Below are 25,694 nucleotides of genomic sequence, written 5' to 3'. Positions count from 1 at the left end.
CTTCAGTATTATTTCATTCCAGAAAGATCCTATACAGAACAAGCATTAAACTTACATCTTTTTAGACTTAATACTGCAAAAACTGAGTCCACCATTGTTTGCCTGCCAAAGTTACTGAGCCAAAGTGGCATATTCTGTTGGAACAACTGAATTAGATTAATCTTCTAATGCTTTTCCTTTTAATATTTTTAAGCAGAGAGTACAAATCAGTATTCATATCATTCTGGTCTCCATGTCTTTGTAAGGAAAGTTAAACCTATCTGTCTTATCAAATGAGGTTCTCTGACATTTTTAAACATGGAATGTTAAAAGGTAGGTGTTTGTTTCTTCATATTAAAAAAAGTGGAAAATAAAACCCACTGACTGTCAGTGCCTTCACTTACTAGCAGAAGGATTCAAGGTGACTCTAGCAAAAGCATTCTGATTTAGAACGCTAAAGCTAAGACTTTAATTATTCAAGGTAAAAGATAAACCAGTACTCTCTATTGATTTTATCAGCACATAAAGGATTAAATTGATCTGGAAATATACTGTTCATTTTCTATGATTTTAAGCCTTATATTTTATTTAACGTTGGTGCAAGTTTCAACTTAAGACTTTAAGAAAATAAAACTAATTGTTGTTTATAAAGCTATTAAATAATGGTCTTCTACAGATGAAATTTAGGCTGGTATGACTGCAAATTAGGAGTCTCACTGGGAACAGCCAGTGGAATATTATTTTTAGAAAATGCAAGGAAAATAACAGAAATTGGGATAAAAGGGAACAGTGCAAAGAAGCTGTTCACTCTCTGGACAAACAGACTTTGAGAGAGGCTGAACTTTTTCTGCTGCTGCTCTCAGCCACGCTTTTAGCAAAGCTCAGTGGATTTCATTAAAGTTCACATACAAACAGCTCAAAATTTAAATGGGCTAATTAAACTTCAGTTACTGATTTGGATGTCATCTACATTTTTTTGAACATTACAATTCTTCTCTGCCTTTCAGAAATGCTTGCAAATACAACTTTTTCTTACAGGACATGTCACCAAACAGAGAACTATAAAAGGGAAAGTTAGTTGGCAGCTAACTAGAGTGACAGATGAATTGCACGCTATCACCTAGAAGAGCTTATTTCAGACTTGGAGAACTAGTATTTTCTTCTAGAACTGAGACCTATTTTAAACAACAATCAATATGGCCTCAATTAAAACAGTCTGAAGATTGCATGGAAGTCAACTGAATCCACTCATTTCACCCAAAACACCTCTTTTCTGAAAATTTAGTAGTTAATGTTATCATCTGTCAGCACATGAATACTTACACAATGTATATCCCTGTAGCTAACAAGCTGAAGAGTGTTCTGAGACCAAAAATACTCAGAAATCTGTTAAAAGTTGTATTTACATAACAAATCCAGCTGGCATCGCTTTCTACTCCAGTGCTTCCAAGTCAGATAAACAAGTTGCTGGCAGTCTTTCCTAAGTAAACAGGTGCTGTTAAGGTTTCTGTGCTTACCACTAGAGAAGAGTGGGTTTGTATCCCAATTAGCATTCAGTATATATTAATACATTTTTGCCACAGCACATCTCTGTTCAAACATTAATAAATTCAAGGAAATAAAAAGCAACATGTTTGACGTATTGATCCAACAAAGCATAATATTAATTCTGTGTGAGTTTCACAGGATTACTGTAGTCATAGCTTTAGCATCTTACTTCATTCCAAAGTGATTACAACTATGTGATCCATAGGGAGCACTAAATAAAAAGTGATTTTTTTTTTATCTTGCCTAAGTTGCATTATGTATTTGTCAGAGCATCCCCTTGCCTTAACAGCAAATTTAAAGGTCTCTGATAATAATGATAAACAAAATCACGACTTCTATTGTTTTTACTCTGATGTAAAGAACCAATACAGAAGCATTGAATGCCACAGAGGGAAACAGAAGTGACAGTAAATCTGCTCAGAGTGCATTTAGCAATAATGGGATCGCTGGCAGTGCAGGCTAGGTCCTGACTCCTAGCATATCCCTTGGCAATTCCTCAATCACATTATTTGTTGAGTAATATGTCATTATCAGAGTTGTGGTAAATGACCAGATAAATTCTTTCAATCTGCTCCAGCTACAAAGTATAACACATCTGCTAACAATAACAATCTCAGCTGATTAATGGGTAACTCATTATAAGTAGCTTGCAATTACAGACTATGTGGTCACATGTGTCTGAAAGCTGGGACCCCCCTTATCCTGGGTGAGACCCCAGCTAATGATGTGCAGCTGGTAATGTTCTCAATACTTTCCTCAGTGTCTCCTCAGGTTCATTTCAGCTTGAGCACAACTAAAATTTTACCTCCACAGATGCAAGCAATTATTCTAACCTGATGTGCTGCATCAGACTTTGAAGATAAACAGTCTTGTATTATCTTAACCATCAGGTACTTGCTCAACATCCAAAGCAGCACAACAAAGTTCATTTGGCCACTTCGTAACTTTTTCCTGGGCACTGTTAAGTCACCATAACTGTCAGGGAATATATTCAACCACTTTGTGCATTTTTCTCAGTAGCTTAATTAACACTAAGTTGTTCATCCAACTTCTGTCAATTAAAAGTGTCTTAATATTCAAACAATATCCCACAGGCAGGCTGTGCCCTAGCGCTCTTGAGCAGTACTTCTCAAACCCACTTTTGGTGACAACATACCTGTAGACACAGCAAAATTAAAGACTAGTTACAATTTATCTTGAGTAATTGTCAAAGCATAAATTAGCCCATACTCTTCACCTATTTTGAAGATTTCTTACTGACATTTTATCTCATCTACTGATGTTCTGTCCAACCTTGTTTAATACACCTATATACAAGGTACCTTGCTTGCTTTCTTGACACAAGCCATAACAAAAAGTTGTGTTTCATTCCAAGGCAAAAGGAAAATACAGATAAAAACATCTTTTCCCCCCCCCCCCACAAAGCAGAATTACAGCTTTCCAATTGAATGATACTCTTGAGTGACACTAAGTCACACAGTACACTTCACTCCATCATTAACACCGCAACCCTGATGACAAGTCTAATTAAGGCTTCAACACCTACTCTGGATCAAACCCCTGAATTGAAACTATTCAACCACTTGAGTATGAGGAAACAAAAAGTTGGTTATTAAGGAATGATATCTTTTGAGTGGTGCTACTTCTAGAAATTCATACTATGATTACATATGCATCCAATAATTCAGACCCAGGTGCTTTCTAGTCTGAGCTAGTATCTTCGTGGACATGGTCAGGTACTTCCCCTTTCACATGTAGCAGAGGTAGTGCTCACCTGTCTTGCTGTGTCATAGAAGCTCATCATCTCCATGGGCTGCAAGGAAATCTCTGATCTGGTGCCTGGAGCATCTCCTCCCTCATCTTCACTGACAGGTGGTTTCTGCAGGGCTGTTTCTCTCACATTTTTGTCACTCTATTCTCAGAGCTGCTGCACAATTTTTTTAACTTTTTGAACGTGACTTCAACTGTTATGACTTCATGATCTGCTGTCCAAAGTATATGAGTTTAAGGAGGAGTACCCACAGAACTTCACAAAGATTAAATTAAGGAGCAGAAAAACATGTCTGTTGCCTCAGCCAGACTGAGAACCACTTTTGTTTTGTTTTATTACAATCTGCCTCCTTCCTCTACCACTGTGAAAACACAGACTTTCTTCAGATATCCTAATCATCTGACAGAAACAAATTTAATGATCCAGAGACCTGCCCCATATTGCATGGAAAAGATAATGGCTTCGATACTGGTTAACATTAGTCGGTGATACCTATCTGGCACATATTCCAAATTACTTGAAATGCAAACACTAAGATATAGAGACCATTATGTGTTCTGGGATTTTTGTCAACTTCATTGATAAATATAAAAGCAGTTTTTCCTATGAAACCTGGACAGTACTCGAGATGTAAGTGCAAAACATCAAACAGACTAGCACTGACATGAGATGAGACTCTTGTAGGTTCAACATGACTCCTATAAAAGTGAAGAGTTTCAGGATGGTATGGAGGATCATAGCTATACATGAGAATTGCTTTTCTCTCCAATCTTTGATATAGAGTTGAAAAGATAATCTTATTGCATCTGAGCAATACTTAACCACCAGAATCTCAGCAGAGACTCTCTACAATTATGACAAATATCAACAGTAAAATCTTGTTCTTGAAGCTGTCTGAGCCCACTGAACATCTATAAAAGCCTAGCGACTTTTTTTCAGCTATTTGCATACTTGAACTAGTCAAAGAGAATAAAAAATATCTGGATGATAAAAATTAGCAACTCTGGTATCATTTACGCTTCACTTGAAGATCAAAAGGACAGTAAAAAGGTGATACTGACAATCACACAGCTTTTGTAGATGTGTTTGAGTTTGGTTTTCATTAAGATGATGCTCTTTCTTATCTACATGCAGCAGCTTTCATTTGAACAAATATCACAAAATATGGAAGCAATTTTAAGTTGTGTGCAATCCCATCTGCTGAGAAGTTAGACTTACTGCATTGTTAAATAAAGAACACCCTACTCATCTGCATATCAAAAACTATACACAATGAGATGCCATATAAAACTCTTCTTGCTTGGAAGTAAAGCCACCTTGCTTAGGCAACAACAATCCACTCATCCCTTACTCTTGAAACACCCAGTGACAAACTCCAGACAGCTCATGCTCATAAACAGCTGCCACAGTTCCTAAATCATATTTTCCTTAACCAAGGTTCAAATCTCTATAAGCAGCACAGTATTTCCCATTTACTGCAAAGGCCTCCAGAATTACATGTGTACAACTGTACAATTACAATACTAAAGAGTACACAATATTAGTAGATAACAATATGTAGCATTCAAACATTAACACTTCCGAACAAAGTCCAACATATATTCATGCCAGGTCCTTGATTGTTCATTTGCTAACCAGTCACATAATCAGATTAGTTTTGTTTTGCAGCCTGCTCCTTTGTTGGGACACTCGTATGAAAATACTTCCGCAACCCAACTTTCATCTTCCTAGCAGAATTCTCTGAATTTATAACACAATAAACTTGAAGATTGCTCTTTTGCTACATGCTTTAAAACATATCTCGGGTAGGAAAGAGCAATCTTAAAATGAAGAGCATATATTATAAACATGTTTTTGTGTTCCTTTTTTTTTATAGTGTGAAATTCTCAGTTTGATGTGACATTATGACACTGTCAAAGTGAAATAATTTTGTAAGGTAATTGCAACTTTTCCTACTACTATTTTTCAGTAGTAAATTAATCTTATGATTAAAAATAAATACATAAATGCCAGCATAGTTTAGAATGAAACTAAGTACCAGAACACCGAAATATCCTCAAGGTAGACATCACATTTTTCTGATTGATTCTAAAAACCGAGCCTTATATGAATTCATACGCCATAAAATTCTAGCTTTTCTCCCTCTGTTTTGAAGGTAAAATAATACATTCTTATTTTATATACATTCCTCTATTACCCGAGGCTATACCAGTCTGCATACCTGCCCAGGTTGCCCAGAATAGTTGTGGATGCTCCCTCCCCAGAGGTGTTCAAGGACAGCTTGGATGAGGCTACGAGCAACCTTATCAAGTGGATGGTGTCCCTACCCACGGCAGGGAGGTTGGAACTAGATGATCTTTAAGGTCCCTTCCAAACCAAGCCATTCTATGACTCTATGATTCTACTGCATGCGTTGCAGAATTTGATTTGTCAAAACGGCAGATGTACAGACTTTTGCTGTCATGTTTCCTAGTGTATCTAATGATGATTAAAGTCTTATTTTGCTCCTTGCATTCCCTAACAGTTTTGTTCCCCTTTTCTACCAACCAAGCAGGTGAATACTCTATATTCAAAGGACCTTAATTTTCTCTTATTCTTACCAAATACTGCCTCTGATACCACAGCATGTAGAACTCACACCAAATACATACCTTGTATTCAGTAGAGAGGACTGCATTCAACTTAACTAATACCTGATTCAGGAACACAGGTGGCACTTGGGGACAGTTCATAACTAAAGCACGTTAGAGCTCAAATATCATCAGGGTAGCTCTTGCTATCATGGGAAGACTTGATAAATCATCAGTAAACAGCTGCAGCATGCACAAGTGAGAAACTTCCACCACTCTCACAAACACAGTCCCTCAGAAGATTCTCTATGCTGGGAGGACTAGATGCATTCATTATTTTAAGCTTACTTCTCCATTCAGTTTTCCTCTCCAGTTTGGATTACTGGTACAATAGTCAGCACATGTCAAACAGTCACACTATAAGAATCCCATTCTTCAAACTGTCTCTGCTTTACATGCCATAACTTTTTATAAGCACTATCTGAATGCTATTTTTTCCTCAGTGCTGTAAACAACCCACACATTTTGCTCATCTGAATATGATTAAAGGTGTCTGAACACACATTCTGACTGAAAGAATTCAATTCAGCTGTCTGATGTTACAGGAAGCATCAAATTCTCCACTGAACTTACATCTTATTTCAGTAAAGTATATTCAGCAGGTAAGAGCATATGAAGATAGTTTTAGCAGTAGTATTCTCAGAAAAAAAAATAGCTAAAACACACAGGCATAATCCTCTACAATACTTCAAGCATCAAGAAAGTTAGAGTGACACAAAAAATTATTTCCTTACACAGCAAAACATCTATTCTATTTATGGAGAAAGAAAAAAGACAGCTAATGTGACCGGTCTAAAAAGTAAAATAGCTACAATTTTGTAATGGCTGAAATTAAGCTATGAGTCACACTGTTACTTGATGCAGTTTAGATTAATTTATTATCAGATTTATGTAGTATAGGTACATCTTTTTATTTGTAAAGACTATTAACATACTCATACTAGCAAATGGCAGGGCAAAAGGTCAATTTCTGGGCAAAGCCTTCTATTTTAATGAGGTTTTGTTTTATCTTTTACCATTCTACAGACAGGCTGAACTATAACTATTACCTTAAAACCACCCTACATTTTTGCTTCTGTACAATTTTAAGCAATGACTTTCTACAGAAAACTTTACTTATGAGACAATACACTGAAAATGTTCTTTGCAAATTGGTAGCATGTATATCAACTGTATTAATGAACTAATCTTTTCAGTTTACTATTCAGAAAAAAAACCCAATTAAAACAAAACTACAAGGTACAGCATGACTCTTCTATGTTATATAGTGTGGAAGGAAATCTATACTGCATAATAGACTAAAGGAACAGAAATGGGTATACAGTCTAAAAAGGAATGATCAATCCTCATATTGAAGCGACCAGGCTTGTGAGGTAGGACCAGGGGGAACACGTACAAACTGGAGAGGGGCAGATTTAGACTAGACATTAGGAAGAATTTCTTCACTATGAGAGTGGTGAGACACTGGCACAGGTTGCCCAGGGAAGTTGTGGCTGCCCCATCCCTGGAGATGTTCAAGGCCAGGTTGGATGGGGCCTTGGGCAGCCTGGTCTAGTGGGATGTCTCTGCCCGTGGCAGGGGGGTTGGAACTAGATCATCTTTAAGGTTCCTTCCAACCTTAACTATTCTATGATTCTGAGAGTACATATTAATCACTTCCAAATTATGTTTAAATGTTTGTAAATAGATTCCCTTGCGTAATTAAATTTTTTGAGTACTTACTGGAATCCTATAGGCAGACACTGAGCACCACATCTGAACACTGGAGAGCTGGTGATGAGCTTTAAAAAAACAGTACAATCATACTAAAAGAGAAACTCCAAAAGTTTTATTAGGATTTCAACAGACATGGCAAAAAAATATTGCATAATGATTGAAAACAGTATTTTTAACAAAGTAGCAATGTGGTATCAAGTAAAAGAAAGACTGGAACAGCTGTCTATATATGTTGTAAGGAGGATGTACCAGGAAAGGGATATGACATTTTTAAAATTCAAGGGCAAATGTGAACAAGCCACATTTTGATAGACTGACTACACACCACAGATGCTTTACAAACTGCATAGCAGTGTAAAAAAAGTTATCCTAACTATATTTTCTTCCTGCATTTGGAGCAGTTTACAAGGCAGAGATTTTGTTTACAACATTGATATTTTAATAGCTTGGATTCTCATAAAAAATAAACTAACAAAAAAGCCTGTATCTACATTTGAAAACAAAAGTGCATGTATTGAGAAATAGTGTTATTTCTTAATAAGAACACAGAGTACTTAAAAAAAATCATTTTAATAGATCAACAACCAATGATACTTTAGATGTAGATCTGTACTGTGATATAAGCGAGATTTTACCAGCACCAGCTCCTCTAACCAAACATCCTCTTTTCCTAAGCCACCGAGACACTTGCCTGCATACCATACTTCTCAGAGTTCCGGATAGTAACAAAGAATGCCAAGTACCAAAACCATCACATTGCTGACTGAAAAATACCAGTAACCAAAGACAGATGTTTTAAAGTAGAGTTAACCATAAACGCAAGCATAAGCTCCTCAACATTCAGGATCCTTTCAGTCGCACAACTACTTTTAAAGAGAGCAGCAGCAAGCAGCCATTAGAGCTAAAAGACAAGAACTGATGAAAGTCTGTCTCCTGCCTTGCACTGAAGAATTTGTGGGTAATAGCATTTCAATGCACTTAAAGAATGGGTAGGTAGGTGTGTTTGTAAAATCTCTACCTAAAACCCAGTTGATAAGAGTCAGACTTGTACATAAACCAAGACTCTCCTTTCCACATAACTGAGGTAAAAGCTAAGAATTACTGCAAACATTGCTAACTTCCATAGAGGGTTTACCTCTTTCTCCAAACAAAAAAAGAGAAAGTGTGGAAAGAGAACATGTAGCTTGAAGACCCAGACAGAACTTCTGTTTGAGCTATTGTAATTTCAACTCATGGCACTGAAGAATCAGATTTCTTTTTTTCTGGGCACTTTTAACACCCTAGATAGGAAAAGGCAGTGAATGTTTAGCTGGACTGGACCCAGAACAGGAAATGCAGGTACGAAAGTTGTGACCTGCAGCCAGACTAGCCATAACAAGTGTCCAGTACAGAAATTACAAGTAGTAAATTTAGCCATTTTTGTAAACATCTCCTCCCTACTAATCTCTTATTTTTTCCTATCATGGAAATACACACTGTATTTCTTTGTTCCAAGCTCTGGTCTATTTCTGTTTTAGCTTTGTGGCACAGTTGCTAAGTGCAACAGGCTAGAGATACTAACATTAATACAAACAAGTTGGAAAGTCAGTTCAAGTTATTACAGTTTTGCAATACCAGGCCATTTTTCATAGCATGTATTCTCTGTTCACAAACACTTTGTAAGATCTTTTATTATGGAAGACTGGAAGCAAATTGGAGTTGTTCATTTAACAGATGTGGTTGAACATACATATTTGATGTGCCTTATGCAATTAAGAAATCGTGTCTCATCTTATGAAGATGATACATTTGCTATACATACCAGTAATTTAAAATGCTCCTCAAAAAAAGCAGCACTTTTATAGACAACAGAAAAGGAGACAATACATCTCACAATACCATAAAATAAGTAAAGCCCTTTCATTAGCTGCATTATAAATTCATAACTGTCCATTGCATTCTTTGAATTTCTGACTGCTCAAACAATTTAACCCTCACCTAACTGCAGGACAAGGAAAAACATTTTAAACCTTTTATACTGATGTCATTGTAGATGCAAGAATAAAAGCTAGTATTCCTTTTTTTTTTTTTAGTTCTAAAAGTTTTGCTCCCAAAAGTAAAATAACAGTTTATAATTGAGAAAAAAAATAATCACTGTTGACATGTCAAAAGAAAATTGTACTAAAAATTAAGCTGTTGTAAAACTGAGTTCACTTAGATCATCCCTAAGGGAAAAAAAAAAATTAAAAAGCCAATCCTAGATCACCTGTTAACTAGGAGGAGCACTAGAACACTGATTTCATGAGAAAAGCAGTGCTTAAAAGCAATGTTTGAAACATCTACTATAATGTTTCAAATTCTTCCTTATCTTTCAAATATTTGGATTATAATTTGTTAAAAAAAAATAGACCAAATACAGAAAGTACATTTGGTCAGGATTTTATCTCACTACAATTCAGTGTTTCCTATCTAAATGTGCATACCATTTAGAGGCCATTTTTGAAATATTATCAGTCAACAGCAATGTGGGCACCAATGAATCAGAAAACACACCTTAGGATTTTGTTCTTAAATTACATAAGTTAGATAAAACTACCCTGTCCAGCAAGTTCCAAATTTTTCAAACATTAAGGCAACTTTCATTACTTTCCAGCTAAACAGTATTATAAAAAATAAATGTCACTTCAAACCTTATATACACAGTGACAGAGTAGATTTAGCTAGAAAGTATCTTTAGTACATTAATAAAGTGTCACGTAATATTACCGAGGTTATATCAGGTGCTTGAGTGTATGTGCAATTGGAGTGGTTGCAATATTTAAAGTACTGGTTTCAAAACAGAGCGCAGTGAACGTCCTTCTTTAGTGAGTTCTCGTGTTACGCACATACATGGCAGCGGAACAGCCTCCTCTCTTCTCTCTACAGCATTATAGCTACATTTCTTCAAGTGGTCAGCCATGCTTACGATGTCAGCAAACTTCCACTCATTCACAGTACAGAACGCTGTACTGAAGCGCCAAACCTAGAAAATAAGTTGCACTTAGGCTTAAAATGTTTTAACATATCTGAACTCAGAGCAGGAAATGAAATGTTTGTGCCATAATACCTTCAGGCAATGTTTTGTGACTAATATAAATCACACTAAAAATCAATATGACAAAAACATCCAATGTCAATAGTCAGTCCAAAGCTGATTCAGATTGCAAGTCAACTCTGAACACTGGGAAGAAAGGCAGGCAATATTTTTTTCATCTACAAAGTAGATGCAGTCAGAAGTTAAATAAGCAAGTATTGCATGACCAGTCACAATGATCCATCTCTGAAATTATAGACTTCTACAATTCCAAATGCACATATTCTGCATATATTCTGAGCTCAGGGGCGGCGTGGGGGGTGCTGGGAAGTGGTGAAAATTGTACTGTACAAATGTCATGCAAAGGTTTTAAGAATTATTTACATACTTAAAGCACGCTATCATGGCAACGGATAGGATATCAACACATTAGCAAAAATTAAAATAGCTGTAAACAGTATAAAGGAAAAAAACCCAGTTTGTAGGCAATTTTCCCACTTTCATAGAATACTGATCTAAAGAAAATCATGAAGCTATCATTTAGTATTTTAAAATCCAGGGGAAAGGCAGAGGTTAATTTATTTACATCAAGTAAAATTTAGGCAGACATTACTTCAGCTTCTGCTTCTTCAAGTGTAGAAGACTGAACAACCTGCTAGCAATTTTCACTAATTGTTGTTCTATACAACAATCTGTTTCTTCAAGGGAGATTATATTAAAAGACAGTAACAACAGCAGCAGTCAGGGAAAACATTAAGGGAAAAAGCACAGACACAACCAATTTAATATTTTCCCTTTCATGTTCAGAATAAAAAATAACTTACTTTTTCTTTTATCTGCCAAGAAGAACTTCCATCTGGGTTCTTTCTCTTCTCCCAAAGCAGTATCACCATTCCACGTGCTTGAAGCAAGCTTCCACACACGTCTCTCATTAAACGTGACACTCTCGAAAGCTGACATAAACTAAAGCCATCTAGAAAACTAGCAATGTGCTGCAGAACTTCAAAAGGTAAACTACTCAGATGGTCATTGCGTAGTCCAATTAAGCAGCTTTTTGCTGGTTCTACTAATACTGTGGATATACAAGGCTGAACTCCAAATGACCGTAAGTGCCGGTCATGGATTATTTTTGCCCCTTGTGTTGAAGGACAAAACCTTCTTTGAGAATATGTACACCCATAATATGCCAAAGGACACCTCTGCTCCATCCAGCCATTAAGGCCAGCATGAATGTCACCATGCACATTCTTAAAATGCGATGAAAATTCATTCCTCCTAAACAACTGTCCACAAACAAACGTAAACATTGAACGCTGTTTTGTTTGGTATCTAGCCACATATTCCAATACCAAATCCAGTCCAAGGGTCTGGAATGGACTCGGATTTGAGAGCTGGGGGTTGGCATGATCACATGCAGAAGCTGAAGCTATTTCCCCCACCATTGTATTCGTGGCCAATATAGCAGATGGGAGAGAAAATGTTTGGGTCCCAAAGTCAACGTGATACACATCGACAGTGCGACTTTCTGATATCCCCCTGCCTCCGGGAGAGTCTCCTAGACAAAACAACAGAGCTGCAGTAATTAGATCAATCCCCTGTAGACCCATAGGATCTTCTGTTATCTCCAAATCTGATGTATCAACAGCTTTGTCTTCTTTTGGTGTAGACCAATAGTGGTTAACAAGGAATTTGTACGATCGATGCCGTAAAAGTGAGAACGCATCTACGTTTCTCAGTCTTTCTTGCTCCACTTGTCTCTCTAACATTTCTTCTTCGTTAGCATTATGAGGAAGTAGTACATGATTAACACTACCATTAACTAAGTGATCAGCTGATATTACTTCATTAAGTTGTGCTGTTACAGGGAAGGCGCTGCAGGACTGTAATGTTTCATCATCATAAGATGCAGTACATTCACCATTTGCTACACTGGATGGTTTTGAATTAGATACACTAAGATCTTCATTCTGGTCCAACACCTCTGAACATTCATTTTCTATATGAAAGCCATTACACAAAAGTGAGGAGCTACTGAGGTTTAGATTTAAGTCATGTTTTTCATAACAAATATCACTAGAGCCATTTTGTTCCATTGGTGAATTTTTACTCAGGCTATCAAAGTTAATTCCTCCAACTGCTCCTGTATTATCTTCATCTGAATATTCATGGTCAGACCTTTTATCCTGAATAATGCCATTAGAAGCTTGTTCTTTAATCTCAGTATCTTCTTTCATTTCATGTGGTGAAATGCTGAGTCTTGAACTTAACATATTAATGTCCCTTGTAGCAGTGTTCAAGATATCCAGAGCAGCAGCTAAACTCCTAGTTGTTTCTACAGTAGCTTGATAAAGTGCACCATAGGACTCTTCATCTACGGGTATCAAGCCATTTGAATGCACTGTATCTGCCGCACTTGATTTGACAGAGGTTTGCTCTCTGGATTCTTGTATTTGCTCACCTGCTTTTGACATCATAGTTGCTACTTTAAGTGATTCTAATAACATGCGCTGGTCTTGAAGGGCTAAAGCCATATCTAGCTGCTCCACTTCATCAACATCTTTACTCAGATTTTCATAAGATTTTCGGTCCGCATAACTGACTGGCCATCTATTCCACTCCATGGTACAACATACCACACTTGCAGGACAAACTTCTAGATGATCAGCAATTTTATTTCGGGCTACTATGAAGGGACATCCAAAGCCACTATTCAAGCAAGGCACTCTTTCAAGTGGACATAACATGCGATGTTCCTCAGCTTTACACGAGTGAAAAACTGCTCCACAAACCAACGGACAGCCTATCAAATCGCAGGAAATGCCAGGCTCTGGTCTGGTCATACAACGACGGCTGACACAGTTCACACAGTGTAAATGTTGTTGATGTTCCTCCATGACTGTAAATCCAATTCTAAGTGAAAAGAGAAAAAGCATAGAATATTAACTCAATATTGTTAATATTTACTATTATTTGCAGTTTTGCATCCTCTACATGTACAGAGAGATATATGTTAACACAATGTGAACTAATCAGTAGCCATTTTAAGAGAACAACAAGCATGTGATATTTTATCTTAAAGAAATGGTGTTTAAAAGTTCACCTGAAACTTACAGGTACACAATTGTATCAGAATTCAAGACATAGTCTAAGTATTTATGCACCAGGTATAATATATGCAACTTAGGTAAATATGTCATATAATCCTTTCCGGTAGAATAGCTTTTTTCCCTTGCCCACTGCAAATAGATGATTTAATGAAAAACAAAGCATGATCATTGACTATAGCCTAATACCTAAAATAATAAACCATACAGCTCTACAGAATAGGGAGGCGAAATAAAGCCAGATTCATCTTCATCTCCAGTTCTCCAAATTAAACAGAGGCAGCCTATTCCCTGGGCTGCCCGCTACCACCTAGGCTTCTGACACTCTTCATGCAGTCCTGTTTAAGGCAACCTGCAACCCTCAGCCATGTATCTCAGTCCCCTGTCTTGTCCTATTTTCCCTCCTTCCATGCTTCTGACAGAGAGCAATCCTTTACAGCAGCTCTTCGCTCTTCTTTTTCCTTTCATATATAACCTATAGTTCCTCCCTCATTTTTATTAGGAGTTGTTGAGTAAATGTAGCAATAGTATTATTCTACAGTAGTTTGAAAAAGCGCACCACAGGACTCTTCATCTACAGGTATCAAACCATTTGAATGCACTGTATCTGGGGCACTTCATAGTATAACTGCTGCCTTTATGCAACAACTACGATAAAAATAAGGGAGGACCTATAGGTTATATAGGGTATGTATGTGCAGTATAACACATCAGAAAAGTTATTTTATTTCTTTGAAAACACTTACATAAAACTTTATTATACAACATGGCCATCTTGATTACAATTTAAAACCAAAAAAAAAAAAAGGAAGAGTGGTCACTTCGCATCTTTGTACCATACTTCAAGAAACTCTGGAACTGCTCACTAGCTGCAGTGCAAACCCACAGAGGTGACCGAGCTCTCCCTATGGTCTGTAAAACTCCCTCTCCTAAGCGTTACCACTAGGGATTATGGTTCAGAGGCATCAGAGAATGACTTGCACAGAGCCAAATCTCAAAATACTGCATCAAAAATACATTGCTCAGTTCCACTTTTTCCTCACTGCCCATCCTCCAGCAATTTTCTTAAAAACTAAAATGCTTACAGAACTTAAGACTAATAGAAATGGTTTGTTGTCTTATTCTGCTAGTTAACCAGTGCTCTCACACATCGTCTTCAGACTAAACATTTCAGTTTTCATGCATTAAGCTTCTTAAATTAAAAATACTCTAAACTGTAAAAATAAAACTGATTAGTATTATTCCTTTTGTTTGAACTGAAGGTGAAAGAAAACAAAACTCCCTTTTTGACATTCCACGATAATTTAAAGCATTTAAATAGAAATCTATGTGACACTTCATTCACTTGTATTCTTTTAATGCTTTGAAATTCATGCCAACTTTAAGTAGCAATCAGTCCTCATCCCCCCATCCATCGTGATTTGGATAACTGAAATATTTTAGCCACCCACTCTCCTGAACATTTCTAACAAAGAAGCACATTTGCTACTCTTAGCAGGCAAAACACAGCTGAATTTTCCTCACCATACCTTAGTATTTATACATTGAGTAACAGAAAAGTTTTGAATATATTATCAAGCACATCAGTCACTGAACCCAGTGACTGAATGACTTGCTAAAGGTTTTTAGCAAAATTTTCTGGCACACCATCTGCTTTCAGCTTGCATATTACGTCAGCATCTACTACTAAGATCTGAAACATGTTCAGTAAAAAATGAAAAAGAAATCTGATTTCCCTGAGACATTTTTAGTTCTTCTGGCAAAGCCCTCTCTAAGTAAACCTGCCAAACTACAGCAGCCTACCTGTTACTAGACCAAAGAAAAATTCAGAATTTTGCATCAATATTGAAATCAAACTATAGTGTTTCTCAAGTCAGCAGGTAAGCAGGGATAAAAAACAGGCTCTCAGGTACGTGTGCATTTTAAAGTGCTTAACACAAAATGAAAACAGCCCTGAAAAGACAACTGCTTCTTTATAATGCAAGAGCCCTCACAAAGCCCAGCCCTTTATTTAGGTACCTGAATATAGTCCTTCTTCCATAAAACAAGCAGTAACTGGTAGCAGTAAGGCTTCATTTAATACTATCCACAATTATATTTTAAAACAAAAAAAAAAATAATTATTGTCTACCAACTTTGCAAAAAGCTATGCACCCTTCTCATTTTAAGATGGCCCAAAATAAGTCACTTGCAGAGCAGAGGGCAGGGCAGGTATGTTAGCTAGGGCACACTGCTATGCCTGCACTGTTGGACAGCCTCTAGGCCAAAGCTGGCCTGCACACAGACAGCTCAGAACACAGTCGAACTAAGCTTCTGTTTGCCTGCAACATTTGTGTAGACATAACCTAAATTAGTCAACTGTCATTAAATAGTATCTTTAAATAGCCAATGTGAGCTTACACGGAAGAACGTTCTATTAAGACAGTAAACCAAACTCCTCCCTAGCACGCTATCTTGGTCTTTACAACTCATTGTGAAACTCTAGTTGCATGGTGATTCTGGCTTTTCTCAGGCTCCTGCACTCCTTTCACACATAAGCTAACATTCATCAAAACATAATGATTTCATACAAGCAAATGAAATTTTGAAGTATGTAAGAACAAGACAAAGCCTGGTGAAAACATCCAATATCATTACCAGGCAGTACATGAAAGCCAGAGAAACACTAAAATACCATGTTTTACCAATAGGCAGATGCTAATTTACTCCTACAACGAATGCTTGAAATTGTTTTTATAAAGGAGTTATGCATATGATGAATTAAAATAGCTGCAGTAGCCTATTCTCTCAGTTTCCATAAATAAGAATGTTATGGGTTAATAAAAAGTTTGGTATTACTTGCCATTTCTCTTAAAATTAAAATCCTTTGACTCCTTAACTAAAGATATAATTTTAAATCTCTTTGGACATCAATGAACCATCGGCAGGACATTCACTAAAACCATGTCCTGCTTACAAGTTTAACTTCACAGGACCTGCAGAATTTCAGTTTAGTCAGAATGTCACATCTTATTTATCGCTTACTAAGTCCTTTTATATATATATTAAAATTAAACGTGCAAAAAGAGGACATTTAATACCTGGGCATCAAACTCAACAACTGTTTTGGGTAGTCATAAGTTCCTGGACTGCTTAAACTAGTTACAGCTTTTGATATAATTCCATTACTGAATTGCAAAAAGGCAAAAAAATAAACAACCCTATTAAACTGGTAAAATAAATTAATAAGACTTTAAGAATTAGCACATTCATTAATGAACAAATGGTCACAACTCACTCCATTTTGTAAGCTAACATTGTGAACCACAGAACTTTCATTAAGAGCATCCATATAGATAATTTTCCTTTGAAGAACCATAACTAATATATCACCAGCACTACACTGAGAACAAGAACCACCCTGTTCCCAAACAACACCTTGTAAAGGAAAAAATTGTTGGGTGAAGATAAAATTCTTGCTGGAGGTAACAAGTGCTTTCAGTTATTCTGATAAAGAAAATTGAAAGGGCTAGCAGAGTGTCACTGCTGACCCAAGGAAAAACAGCTGTCATTAAAACATGTACCAGTAATATTTACAGCACTTATACCCCATTGTGTTCCTTCCCACAATCTGGTGAGAAGATAGAATGTCAGATCAATGACTATAGCAAGAACAAACAGCTGTCCTTTTCTGATAGTGTAGTGTCAGCAACTAGCTTCAGTTCATATGAGATGCTGAAGTATACACACTTGACTGTTACTAGCAGAGAAACCTAAAAATACATCCTGTTCCAGTGAGGTAACCACTGCTCTCAGAATCTGTGCAATCACTTGATGTTATTGTACATACTATACAGTCAGCTGACCAAATCAGCCAGAACATGCTTTGAAAATCTGTCATAATTAAAAGGATTAAAATTCCAGCTGCTACAGACACATGATTTTCAGTTGCTGTTGTAACACAAACTTTAAAATAACATAATACGGGTTTCAAACAGTCACCACAAAATACTTCAGCTGCAAGTCACAGTCACTTTTGCAAGTCACTTTCTTCTACATCACAAGGTATAAAGAGCTGCATACTTAGTGTTATCCAACCCAAAGTCTGCTTACTTACTCCCCCTTGCATGGATTCTTTGGTGCCAACAAGACAGGAAACCACAGCAACCATCACTGCTATTGGAACACTCCATTACTCATCCACCTTTTAGTCACTAAACCTATAAAGTTCAACTACCTCTGAGACTCTTCCCTCTATCAAATTGGACTAAATAGGCCAACAGGTTCTAAATTATTAGTTCACGGAAGTGAAAGAATAAACACACCTAAGCAGTACTACAGGTTTAAACTCCCAGGAGCATCCAAATCCACCCACAAGCAACTACATGCAAACCATCCTAAAAAAAGTTCCCTTTTGTTTTTGGAGATTGTAGAAGAGAGTGCCATGGTTCTGAATCTTCCATCTTTTATCCAGGTCTCTCGCTAAAAAAATCAACTAGCAAGTCTGCTAAGAAACTTTCAGAGAGGAAATAGCCAAGTGAGAGAGAGATTTAAGTGATAGAGGTAGAGGAAAAAAAAGAGCTTTCAAATATTCTGCCAAAATAGAATTGACAGTACTATAGATAATTATTGAACAAGCTATTTTATTTTTCTATATCCTACTGCACATGGAAGAACAACTCTCATTCACCTTAACTAGCATGTCTAACTATCAAAATGCTTTAAACAAGCTTTGCAGTCTTCTAAAAAGTAAGCTTCTCTTATCTTGTCGTCCCTATCCTGAACAAAAACTATGACTTTTGTACCTAAAAGCCAATACCTCAGTCTATTACTACAGTAGCATGCCCGCATTAACTTCGTATGTTATGCACCTTTTATTGGCTTGGGAGTGAACCGGTGAAAAAATAATGAACCAGAGGTTTAACACAAGGTCTTCAATACAATTTCAAAAAGAGAATGGCTTGTTGCCATCCCTGCTTGAGGATGCTCTGACTCGAATCCTCAAGACTCTACAAAGTCTAAGTTTAAATAAGGCTTCTCCAAAGTCAGTGCAGTCACTGCCTTCATACTCGGGAGCTGAGTACCTCAAATCCTGCTTACGTGTCTCTCCTTAGAATTGAGAAGGCAGGAAACAGGTACATAAAGCAAAGTTTACCTAATGCTACACTAATTTCCAGCTACTCTTTAAAATGGTAAACTCAAAAGAAAACAAACAACATTACACTGCCAGTTATTAAGGTGAAATAACATGACTAAGATGCAACAAATTTAAAGGTATGTGCTTCAATTGCACAGGTAATCAAGTACTATGTGGGGCCATATTTTAAGATCTTATGTACTATCCAACTGTTGTTCTTTATACATTTTCCCTAATTTGAAAGGGAAGTTCCTGACAGGAACTTTGTGAAGCCTTATATTTCTTCAAACTATTTTACATAAGACATATTTTTAGGAGGTAAAATTCTTTCAGATGCACTTAAAAACTCAACTTTATGCGATACAAATTACCGCCCCCAACTTCCCAAGTTCATCAGGACAACCTTGGCTTCTGTTGCAACTAGGCAGATCAGAGAAGTTAAAACTATATTCAAAACATTTGAACAGATGAGTTTTCACTGCATTCTCAAACACAAATTCATCCTCCAAAGAGGAGAGCATCTATCCTGCCTAGAAGTAACTGCACATATTGGACATACTAGAATGAGTCTACATTTTTTTTTTCTTAATGAACAGAAGAAGGTTCAATTACTGACACTCAACTACTATACCAGTAGAATGCTATTTCTACCATTATCACCATCTTCTATAAAAATTTATATGCAAAACAATACAAAAAAACCACAAAAGAGGCAGAAGAAGGTCTGACTCAAAACACAGCTTCTTATTTCAAGAAAAGAACCTCAGGGAAATACAAAATTTTAGAAAGATTCTAGTTTTATCAGTGATCTAGCATCAAAGCAGTACATACTAACTGCTTTTTGAAGCATAAATTAAGGTTATTCATCCACCTCAAAACCAAACCAGACCAAAATAAAAAGAAAGTTCTAACTACAGCAAAAATACCAAGTGACAGAATTATGTGCAACTTTTTTGTTTGTCAACATCATAAATAAAAGCTTTTCCATGTCTACTCCTTCCCTGAACTTCCTATTACAAGAGCTAACCTGTATTTCTCACTTTTTTTAAGTAACACTTAGGAGTTCATTTCTCCCTATGGCCAACCATCTTTCTCCTATCCAGAGAATTCAGTGAGATACTTCCCTCTAAATCACTGTGGCCAAAAAACCCACAACTAGAATTAAAGGGGCAAATGAGCTAAAGCAAAACACTGCTTTGACTGAAGTGGACCCTCCACCAATGTCCCATTTGTCTGGCTTTGTTCCATTTTAGAACAGAAGCTCTGAAGGAATGATAGAACACTTTCTTCTACCAATATTCAACTCCATGAGCATTAAAAATCAAACCCAAAATTATTAGGCTTTTCCTTAGACTACTTTTGCGACAGATCTGCCATGCATCCTTGTCTCCTTGACACATTCCCCAAAAAAGAAACCCAAAGGCCTCAATGCACCTTTGGCCACACGCTGACACAGGACAATCACACCAGGAGCAGCTATGCTTGCTGCAGGGCTCAGGCACAAAAGCACTCTACCTGTTGAGACGGTGACAGAGCAGAATCAGCTAGAGAGCCAGTAGATTTCATGTGTAAATCACTTCTGAACTTGAACTCAGTGTGACTCCTGGATTGCTGCAGACTCTGCAAGAAATGAGATCAGAAGTAAGGACTTATTTCAGGTGTACAGATTGCCTTCCATATGTAAAGCCTCTGCAAAGGTCACGTGCTTACACTATCTGGAGCTACTAATCTTGAAATATTTTGCAGCTTTTATGGAAAAATAAACAAATTTTTAACAAACTTTGCAAGTGCAATATAAGTTCTGTCATTTTAGCTTATTAGTAGCTGTTAGTCATACCAGATGGTTACCTATTTAGATTTAAGGCTAGAAGAGTTTATTAAAAGTTATTATTCTGACCTACTTCACTTAATTATTTTGTTTGGTCGACCAGGAACCACTTAATGAAAAAAAGCAAACTGGAATTAAAGATTGCAACAGCTGGAGAAATTAAAAAAATACATACATTTAAAGTCTGATTGTTTTAGAACCTGCATTTCAGTTTCATTAAAATTTGTCCAGCTTCAGTCTTCAGCCATGAGAATTTATTAAGCAGTTGCTTAATGTTAAAAACTCTTTACTATAACAAGCTGCTTCTTCCACGTGTTCATACCTATAGATTATCACTAAAACTTAACAGAGCTGGAACCAAGTTAATATACCCAAAGGAACAATGATACCCTTACTCCAAGATATTGTCACAAATCCTTCAGAAAAAAAGAAAAGAAGCCATTTCTTAGAAATCCGAAACAGAAGTACTGAAAAAAATAATGCATCCTATGTTACAGTAGGCATTTTAGCCACCCAAAAAAAAAGCCAAAAATAAATCCTCCTTCTTACATAATATTCTAATTCATACATGCTGCCACACAATTCCTGCCCTCTGTATATTTACAGAGATCAGTCAAAAAAATCTTGCTGATATACTGTTTCAATTGTTACTACACAAGTTTAACCAGTTCCCATAGCAAAATAAGAAAACAACTTTAAAGTAAATGAAACACAACTGCTCTCCAAAATCCCAGACTGAAATGCAGATGGTACGTCCTCTGAACATATAAGGTTATTTTTTCCCCTGATTAAAAATACACCCTTGTTAGTAGATGGCCTGACCACTATACAGCAAAAGTAGTTAGTATAGACACAAAAAAACCTATTCTATTTTCAGGTACTTCACTTTCTTACCAAAAAAAAGATGTTTTCTGCAGCACCTATTAGGCTTTTTCCCCTTCCAGGCTGCTTGGTTTTAAAATCAATAGAAATAGCAAAATAAAAATCTAGTTAAAAATACCTATTTTCTAAACAAAAACTCACCTATTTCAAATAGCTGATGACAGGAAGCTGGGAACATGTCTCATAATGAGCATGTTTGCTCTTTCACTGTGTTTTTAACTTGAATGAAGAACTGGAAAACACAAAGATCTGTTGGACACTTCTGTTGAGGGCTTTAGGATGTAGAATGAGTCATCAATTTCTGATCTCTAATATCATTTAGACTGCCTTTTCCAAATGTCAACAGACTCTTTCCTCAAAGACTCCAGTTGGACATTCCCATCCAAACACATTCCATAGCCGACGACAATGGTGACTCAGCTAAAGCAAGGTTTTGTAAGAGCATTACAGCTATGTCAATAAAACACAGTCCTAAAAAGATCCTATTTGCAATGTATCTGTCACTCCAACAAATTACTCTGTTTCACAGGACTTTCAGAAAACTATGGTTTCTTTTACAGAGATGCTTCTAAATAGACAAATAAATACAAAGTTTAAACTTCAACTAATAAACTAAACACTACCCACCTTCTGGTACCTATGCAACCAAGTCTGAACCAGGTATCACTACTCGACCATCAACCTGAATCACTAAAGTTTTATATGAAAAGCTGTAACTACGCCAATTAGAATTTTACCTCACCATGTCACTTGCTCTAATGCCTTAAGTTAAAATCAACCAGGTTTTCATCATAATTTCACATTAAGAGCTTAGATCAATGTTTAGCATTTGTTACTCTACTCAGTTAAATGTTCTTCAGATGTTAAGGGTTTGCAGCAGGGCATTCAAGTACCATTATCCTATTACAATAAAAGTAAAAGGAGACATCAAATGTCGCCTCAAAGACTGCAGCAGCTTGCAAAGTAAGTCAGAATCTAGAGCCCCCCCACCCCCTTGGCCTGTTTTAGGACCAGCTTATCTTACAAGAATTTTCCAGTCTTTTTCATTCATTCAATATTGAGGCTAGATAGTGCCAAGGTACTTAGGACAGCTTACATAGCTATCTCTATAACCCGCACTTAATAATGTAACTACTTGTTTATTCGTATTCTTTTGAGAAGTATTTACTCCTTATACAATCTAACCACCTTGCCAACAAATACTCTATTGTTACTCTTATTGTGCAGATAAAGAACCTGAAAGAGCACCAGTACAGTGATCACTAGATAAACAGTTACCTGCTCCCATCTCTATATGGCTGGATCTCACTGTCGGAGGCAAACAGCATTTGCCTTATTTGAGAGAGAGCTCACCAAGGAAACAGGTTATAAATACGAAGGAAGTTGTTTGTTATTTTTAGTTCCATTGGACTGAATACAAAGCATAGGTTTGTTACAAAGCTGCAATCCACAGCAGCTACACGAGCTCACTTGAAGCCTAATAACCATTTACTTTCTTCTTAACAAAAGTACTACAAAGACACTTTTTAGGACCTAAGTCAAAAACTTTGTTGTCCAAAAACATGCAGAAATCTTGCCCAGAAGTTTCCAATATATATTACGAGTTAAACTCAGCACTTATTTTGCCCATTAGACTTCTAACATTAAAGTAGGTGACAAGGGATAAGAAGTAGAGTAAAAGAAGAGTTTAACGCAAAAGAAACAACATTCAAGCAGCAAGGTAAAAGCACTGCTACTGCATAGCCTTTACCCCTTCTGCTCCGATTTTCCTGTTCTCTAACACCTTTTAACTTTGGAAAAGAATAAGACTGAGACCGCACAAAAAGTCTCAGCTTGCAACATGACCCCAATTCACCCTTTGAATCTATTTCTTCTCTGGATGAAACATGACCACTATGGAGAAAATATGTAGATATTTACATGCATATAGAGTGGAAGAGGGATTAAAGTTGCCAGTGTACTTTTCAGTTCCCTAGGTATTTAACCTGCTTAGCAACCGAAGTTCTTTTACTAATATCTAGGGGAAAATCATAAACAAGCACAACCAACATACTTTTCAGCAGGGATACATGAGTCTTAACCCTTCAGATCACCGCATAAGTTAAAATGTATGACATTAACACACAAGAGAAGGCGACAGCTGTCCAGGGAAAGGACTTGTTCATCAAGTGCTACACACTGATTCTAGAGAAAGCAGAGGGAGATCTCTTTCCTGACGTGCTAGCACAAGCAAAGTGATGCTGTTGCTACAGCAGCACAGGCCCATTTTGGATTAGTATGCTAACACACACTTATTTTGGCACATTAACAACATAATCAGCAAAAGGGAAACAAGGATTATGAAAAGCTCCTCAGCCAAATCCGAGTAAAACTTCGCAGAACAAAAGAAAGCCGTCTCTCCAGCCCATGGGTTTTTTTTCTTCTCTAGAGAACTCAGAAGACCTGCTGCAAACAACAGCAGCACTAGAACTTTTAGAAGTGAAGCCACCTTAAGCGTTTCAATCTGCGTGCCGTTCAACAAGCTGCTGTCATCTCCCTATATGCTTCTAACTGCCGGCCTGTGGGGTTACAGGAGTACGGCTACGCAAACCTTTTTTACCTTCGTAGAGAAAGGAAAAAAGGTTCCAAAAACGCCATCAAAAAATAAATTGACACAAGAGACGAAAAACCACGTCTTGCACGATCTGAACACAGCCATTCGAAATACACGAGCAAGTCGAGAAGGATTTCAGCGATACCTCTGGATTATTCCCTCTCTTCCCCTTTCCTTCCAGGCAGAAAGGAGACGCTCCTACTGGAGCCTCAACAGCACCAGGCGACCCCTAGCCCGAACTTTTCCTACGCGCTATCGCGACAGCGGGGGCAGGGGGCAGATGGGAGGCGGGTATGGGGCGGGGGAGCAGGGGGCAGCAGGCCAGGCAGCGAGGAGTACGGGTTAACGGGGGCAGCGGGGCATTGGTTGGAGCAGCAGGGGGAGCGGAGGAACGGGGGCAGGGGGAGCTGGTGAGGGGGGCAGCGGTTCGGGGGAGCAGGAGGAGCGGGGGCAGCGGCGAGAGCTGGGCGGCAGCGGGAGGCGCCGGGGGGGGACAAGAGGTGTAGCGCCTGGGTTCGCTTCGTCGGCGGCCGCGGGCCCGCAGGGACACGGGGCGGCCACCGTTCCCGTCGCGCTGCCACTGGCACACCGTGCGGGCCCCACAGAAGCCGGGCAGGGAGGACGGGACGCCGACAGAGCGCGCATACCGGCCTCCTCGCCGCCTCCCCTCCCCCCGTCTGCCAGGATCGGTTCGCAGCCCCGCAGGCCCCGCTGTCGCCGTGACGCTCGCGGACAGCTGCGCCTCACCCGTCCCCGTCGCTCGGCACCCACGAGGGCGCGGGACGCAGCGCCAGGCCTCGCCCTGTTCCCCCACGGGGCTCTCGCCGCCGCTCTCGCCTCACACCGCCTCTCCCGGCCGCGCCCCCAGCGGACGGACGGACGGGCTCGCGCGCGACGCCGCCAGCACCAGCCGAGGGGAGGGGAGGAGGGCGGGGCGACGCCCTCAGTGCGCGCGCGGCGCCGGCACGCACAGGCCTTTCTTCCCAGCGTAAGGGGGGGTATGGAGGCGGTGAGGCAGAGTACCCGGATGTCGCGTGCTGTCGGCTTCCCTCTTCTCCTGTGCGGGTGCTCGGAGCCGCGCGTGCGCGATGCGGGGTAGGGGGTGGGTGGTCACGCCCCGGGCGCCACTCAGACGCTGTGGGGAGAGCGAGGGAGTGGTGCTGGCGGGGGGAGCTGCTACCCGGCCCGCACCCAGCGACCCCCTGGCAGCGAGGATGCCGTCGGTGTGGCTTATCCCCAGCCCGAGTGGGCTGCGGGCGGGGCAGGACCCGCTCAGCTGCTGCCCCCCGTGTCCGAGCAGCCCCCTCGGCTCGCCGAGGGCACCGGCGGCGCTCGCCAAAGCCTCAGCAAAGCATCTTCTGCCAAACGGCTCGAAATAGGCTTTTGGTAGTTGCTGGCGGTGCCTGTTGACAGTTATTTGGGTGGCTTGCGGTCCTGCTGCAGGCTCCCAGAGCGCTGAGCAACAGGTTAGGGTA

The 25,694-nt window shown here is 38.7% G+C and overlaps 1 protein-coding gene across 6 annotated transcripts; it reads right to left on the bottom strand.

Annotated features, from left to right (window-relative positions):
* Positions 1 to 7,734: 7,734 nt before the first annotated feature.
* On the bottom strand, positions 7,735 to 25,169 carry FBXO30 (F-box protein 30). 6 transcript variants are annotated; one of them, XM_054062783.1, is made up of 5 exons: positions 24,967 to 25,169; positions 21,768 to 22,046; positions 20,432 to 20,536; positions 11,521 to 13,606; positions 7,735 to 10,645 (listed from the first exon to the last, which is right to left on the bottom strand). In XM_054062783.1, exons 4-5 carry the CDS (start codon positions 13,588 to 13,590, stop codon positions 10,442 to 10,444), a joined length of 2,274 nt encoding a protein of 757 aa, XP_053918758.1. In that variant the 5' UTR covers positions 13,591 to 13,606; positions 20,432 to 20,536; positions 21,768 to 22,046; positions 24,967 to 25,169; the 3' UTR covers positions 7,735 to 10,441. The 6 variants fall into 6 exon arrangements, with proteins under 6 accessions (XP_053918758.1, XP_053918760.1, XP_053918762.1 ...); XM_054062785.1 differs by having other exon boundaries at positions 21,768 to 21,858; XM_054062787.1 differs by lacking the exon at positions 24,967 to 25,169 and adding an exon at positions 24,867 to 24,924 and having other exon boundaries at positions 21,768 to 21,858.
* Between the last annotated feature and the right edge of the window lie 525 nt (positions 25,170 to 25,694).

Source organism: Cuculus canorus, chromosome 3, assembly GCF_017976375.1.
Source record: "Cuculus canorus isolate bCucCan1 chromosome 3, bCucCan1.pri, whole genome shotgun sequence".
NCBI classification, from domain to species: domain Eukaryota; kingdom Metazoa; phylum Chordata; class Aves; order Cuculiformes; family Cuculidae; genus Cuculus; species Cuculus canorus.
Note: the sequence above shows the minus strand (reverse complement) of the source record. Positions and strands in the feature narration are given on the sequence as shown.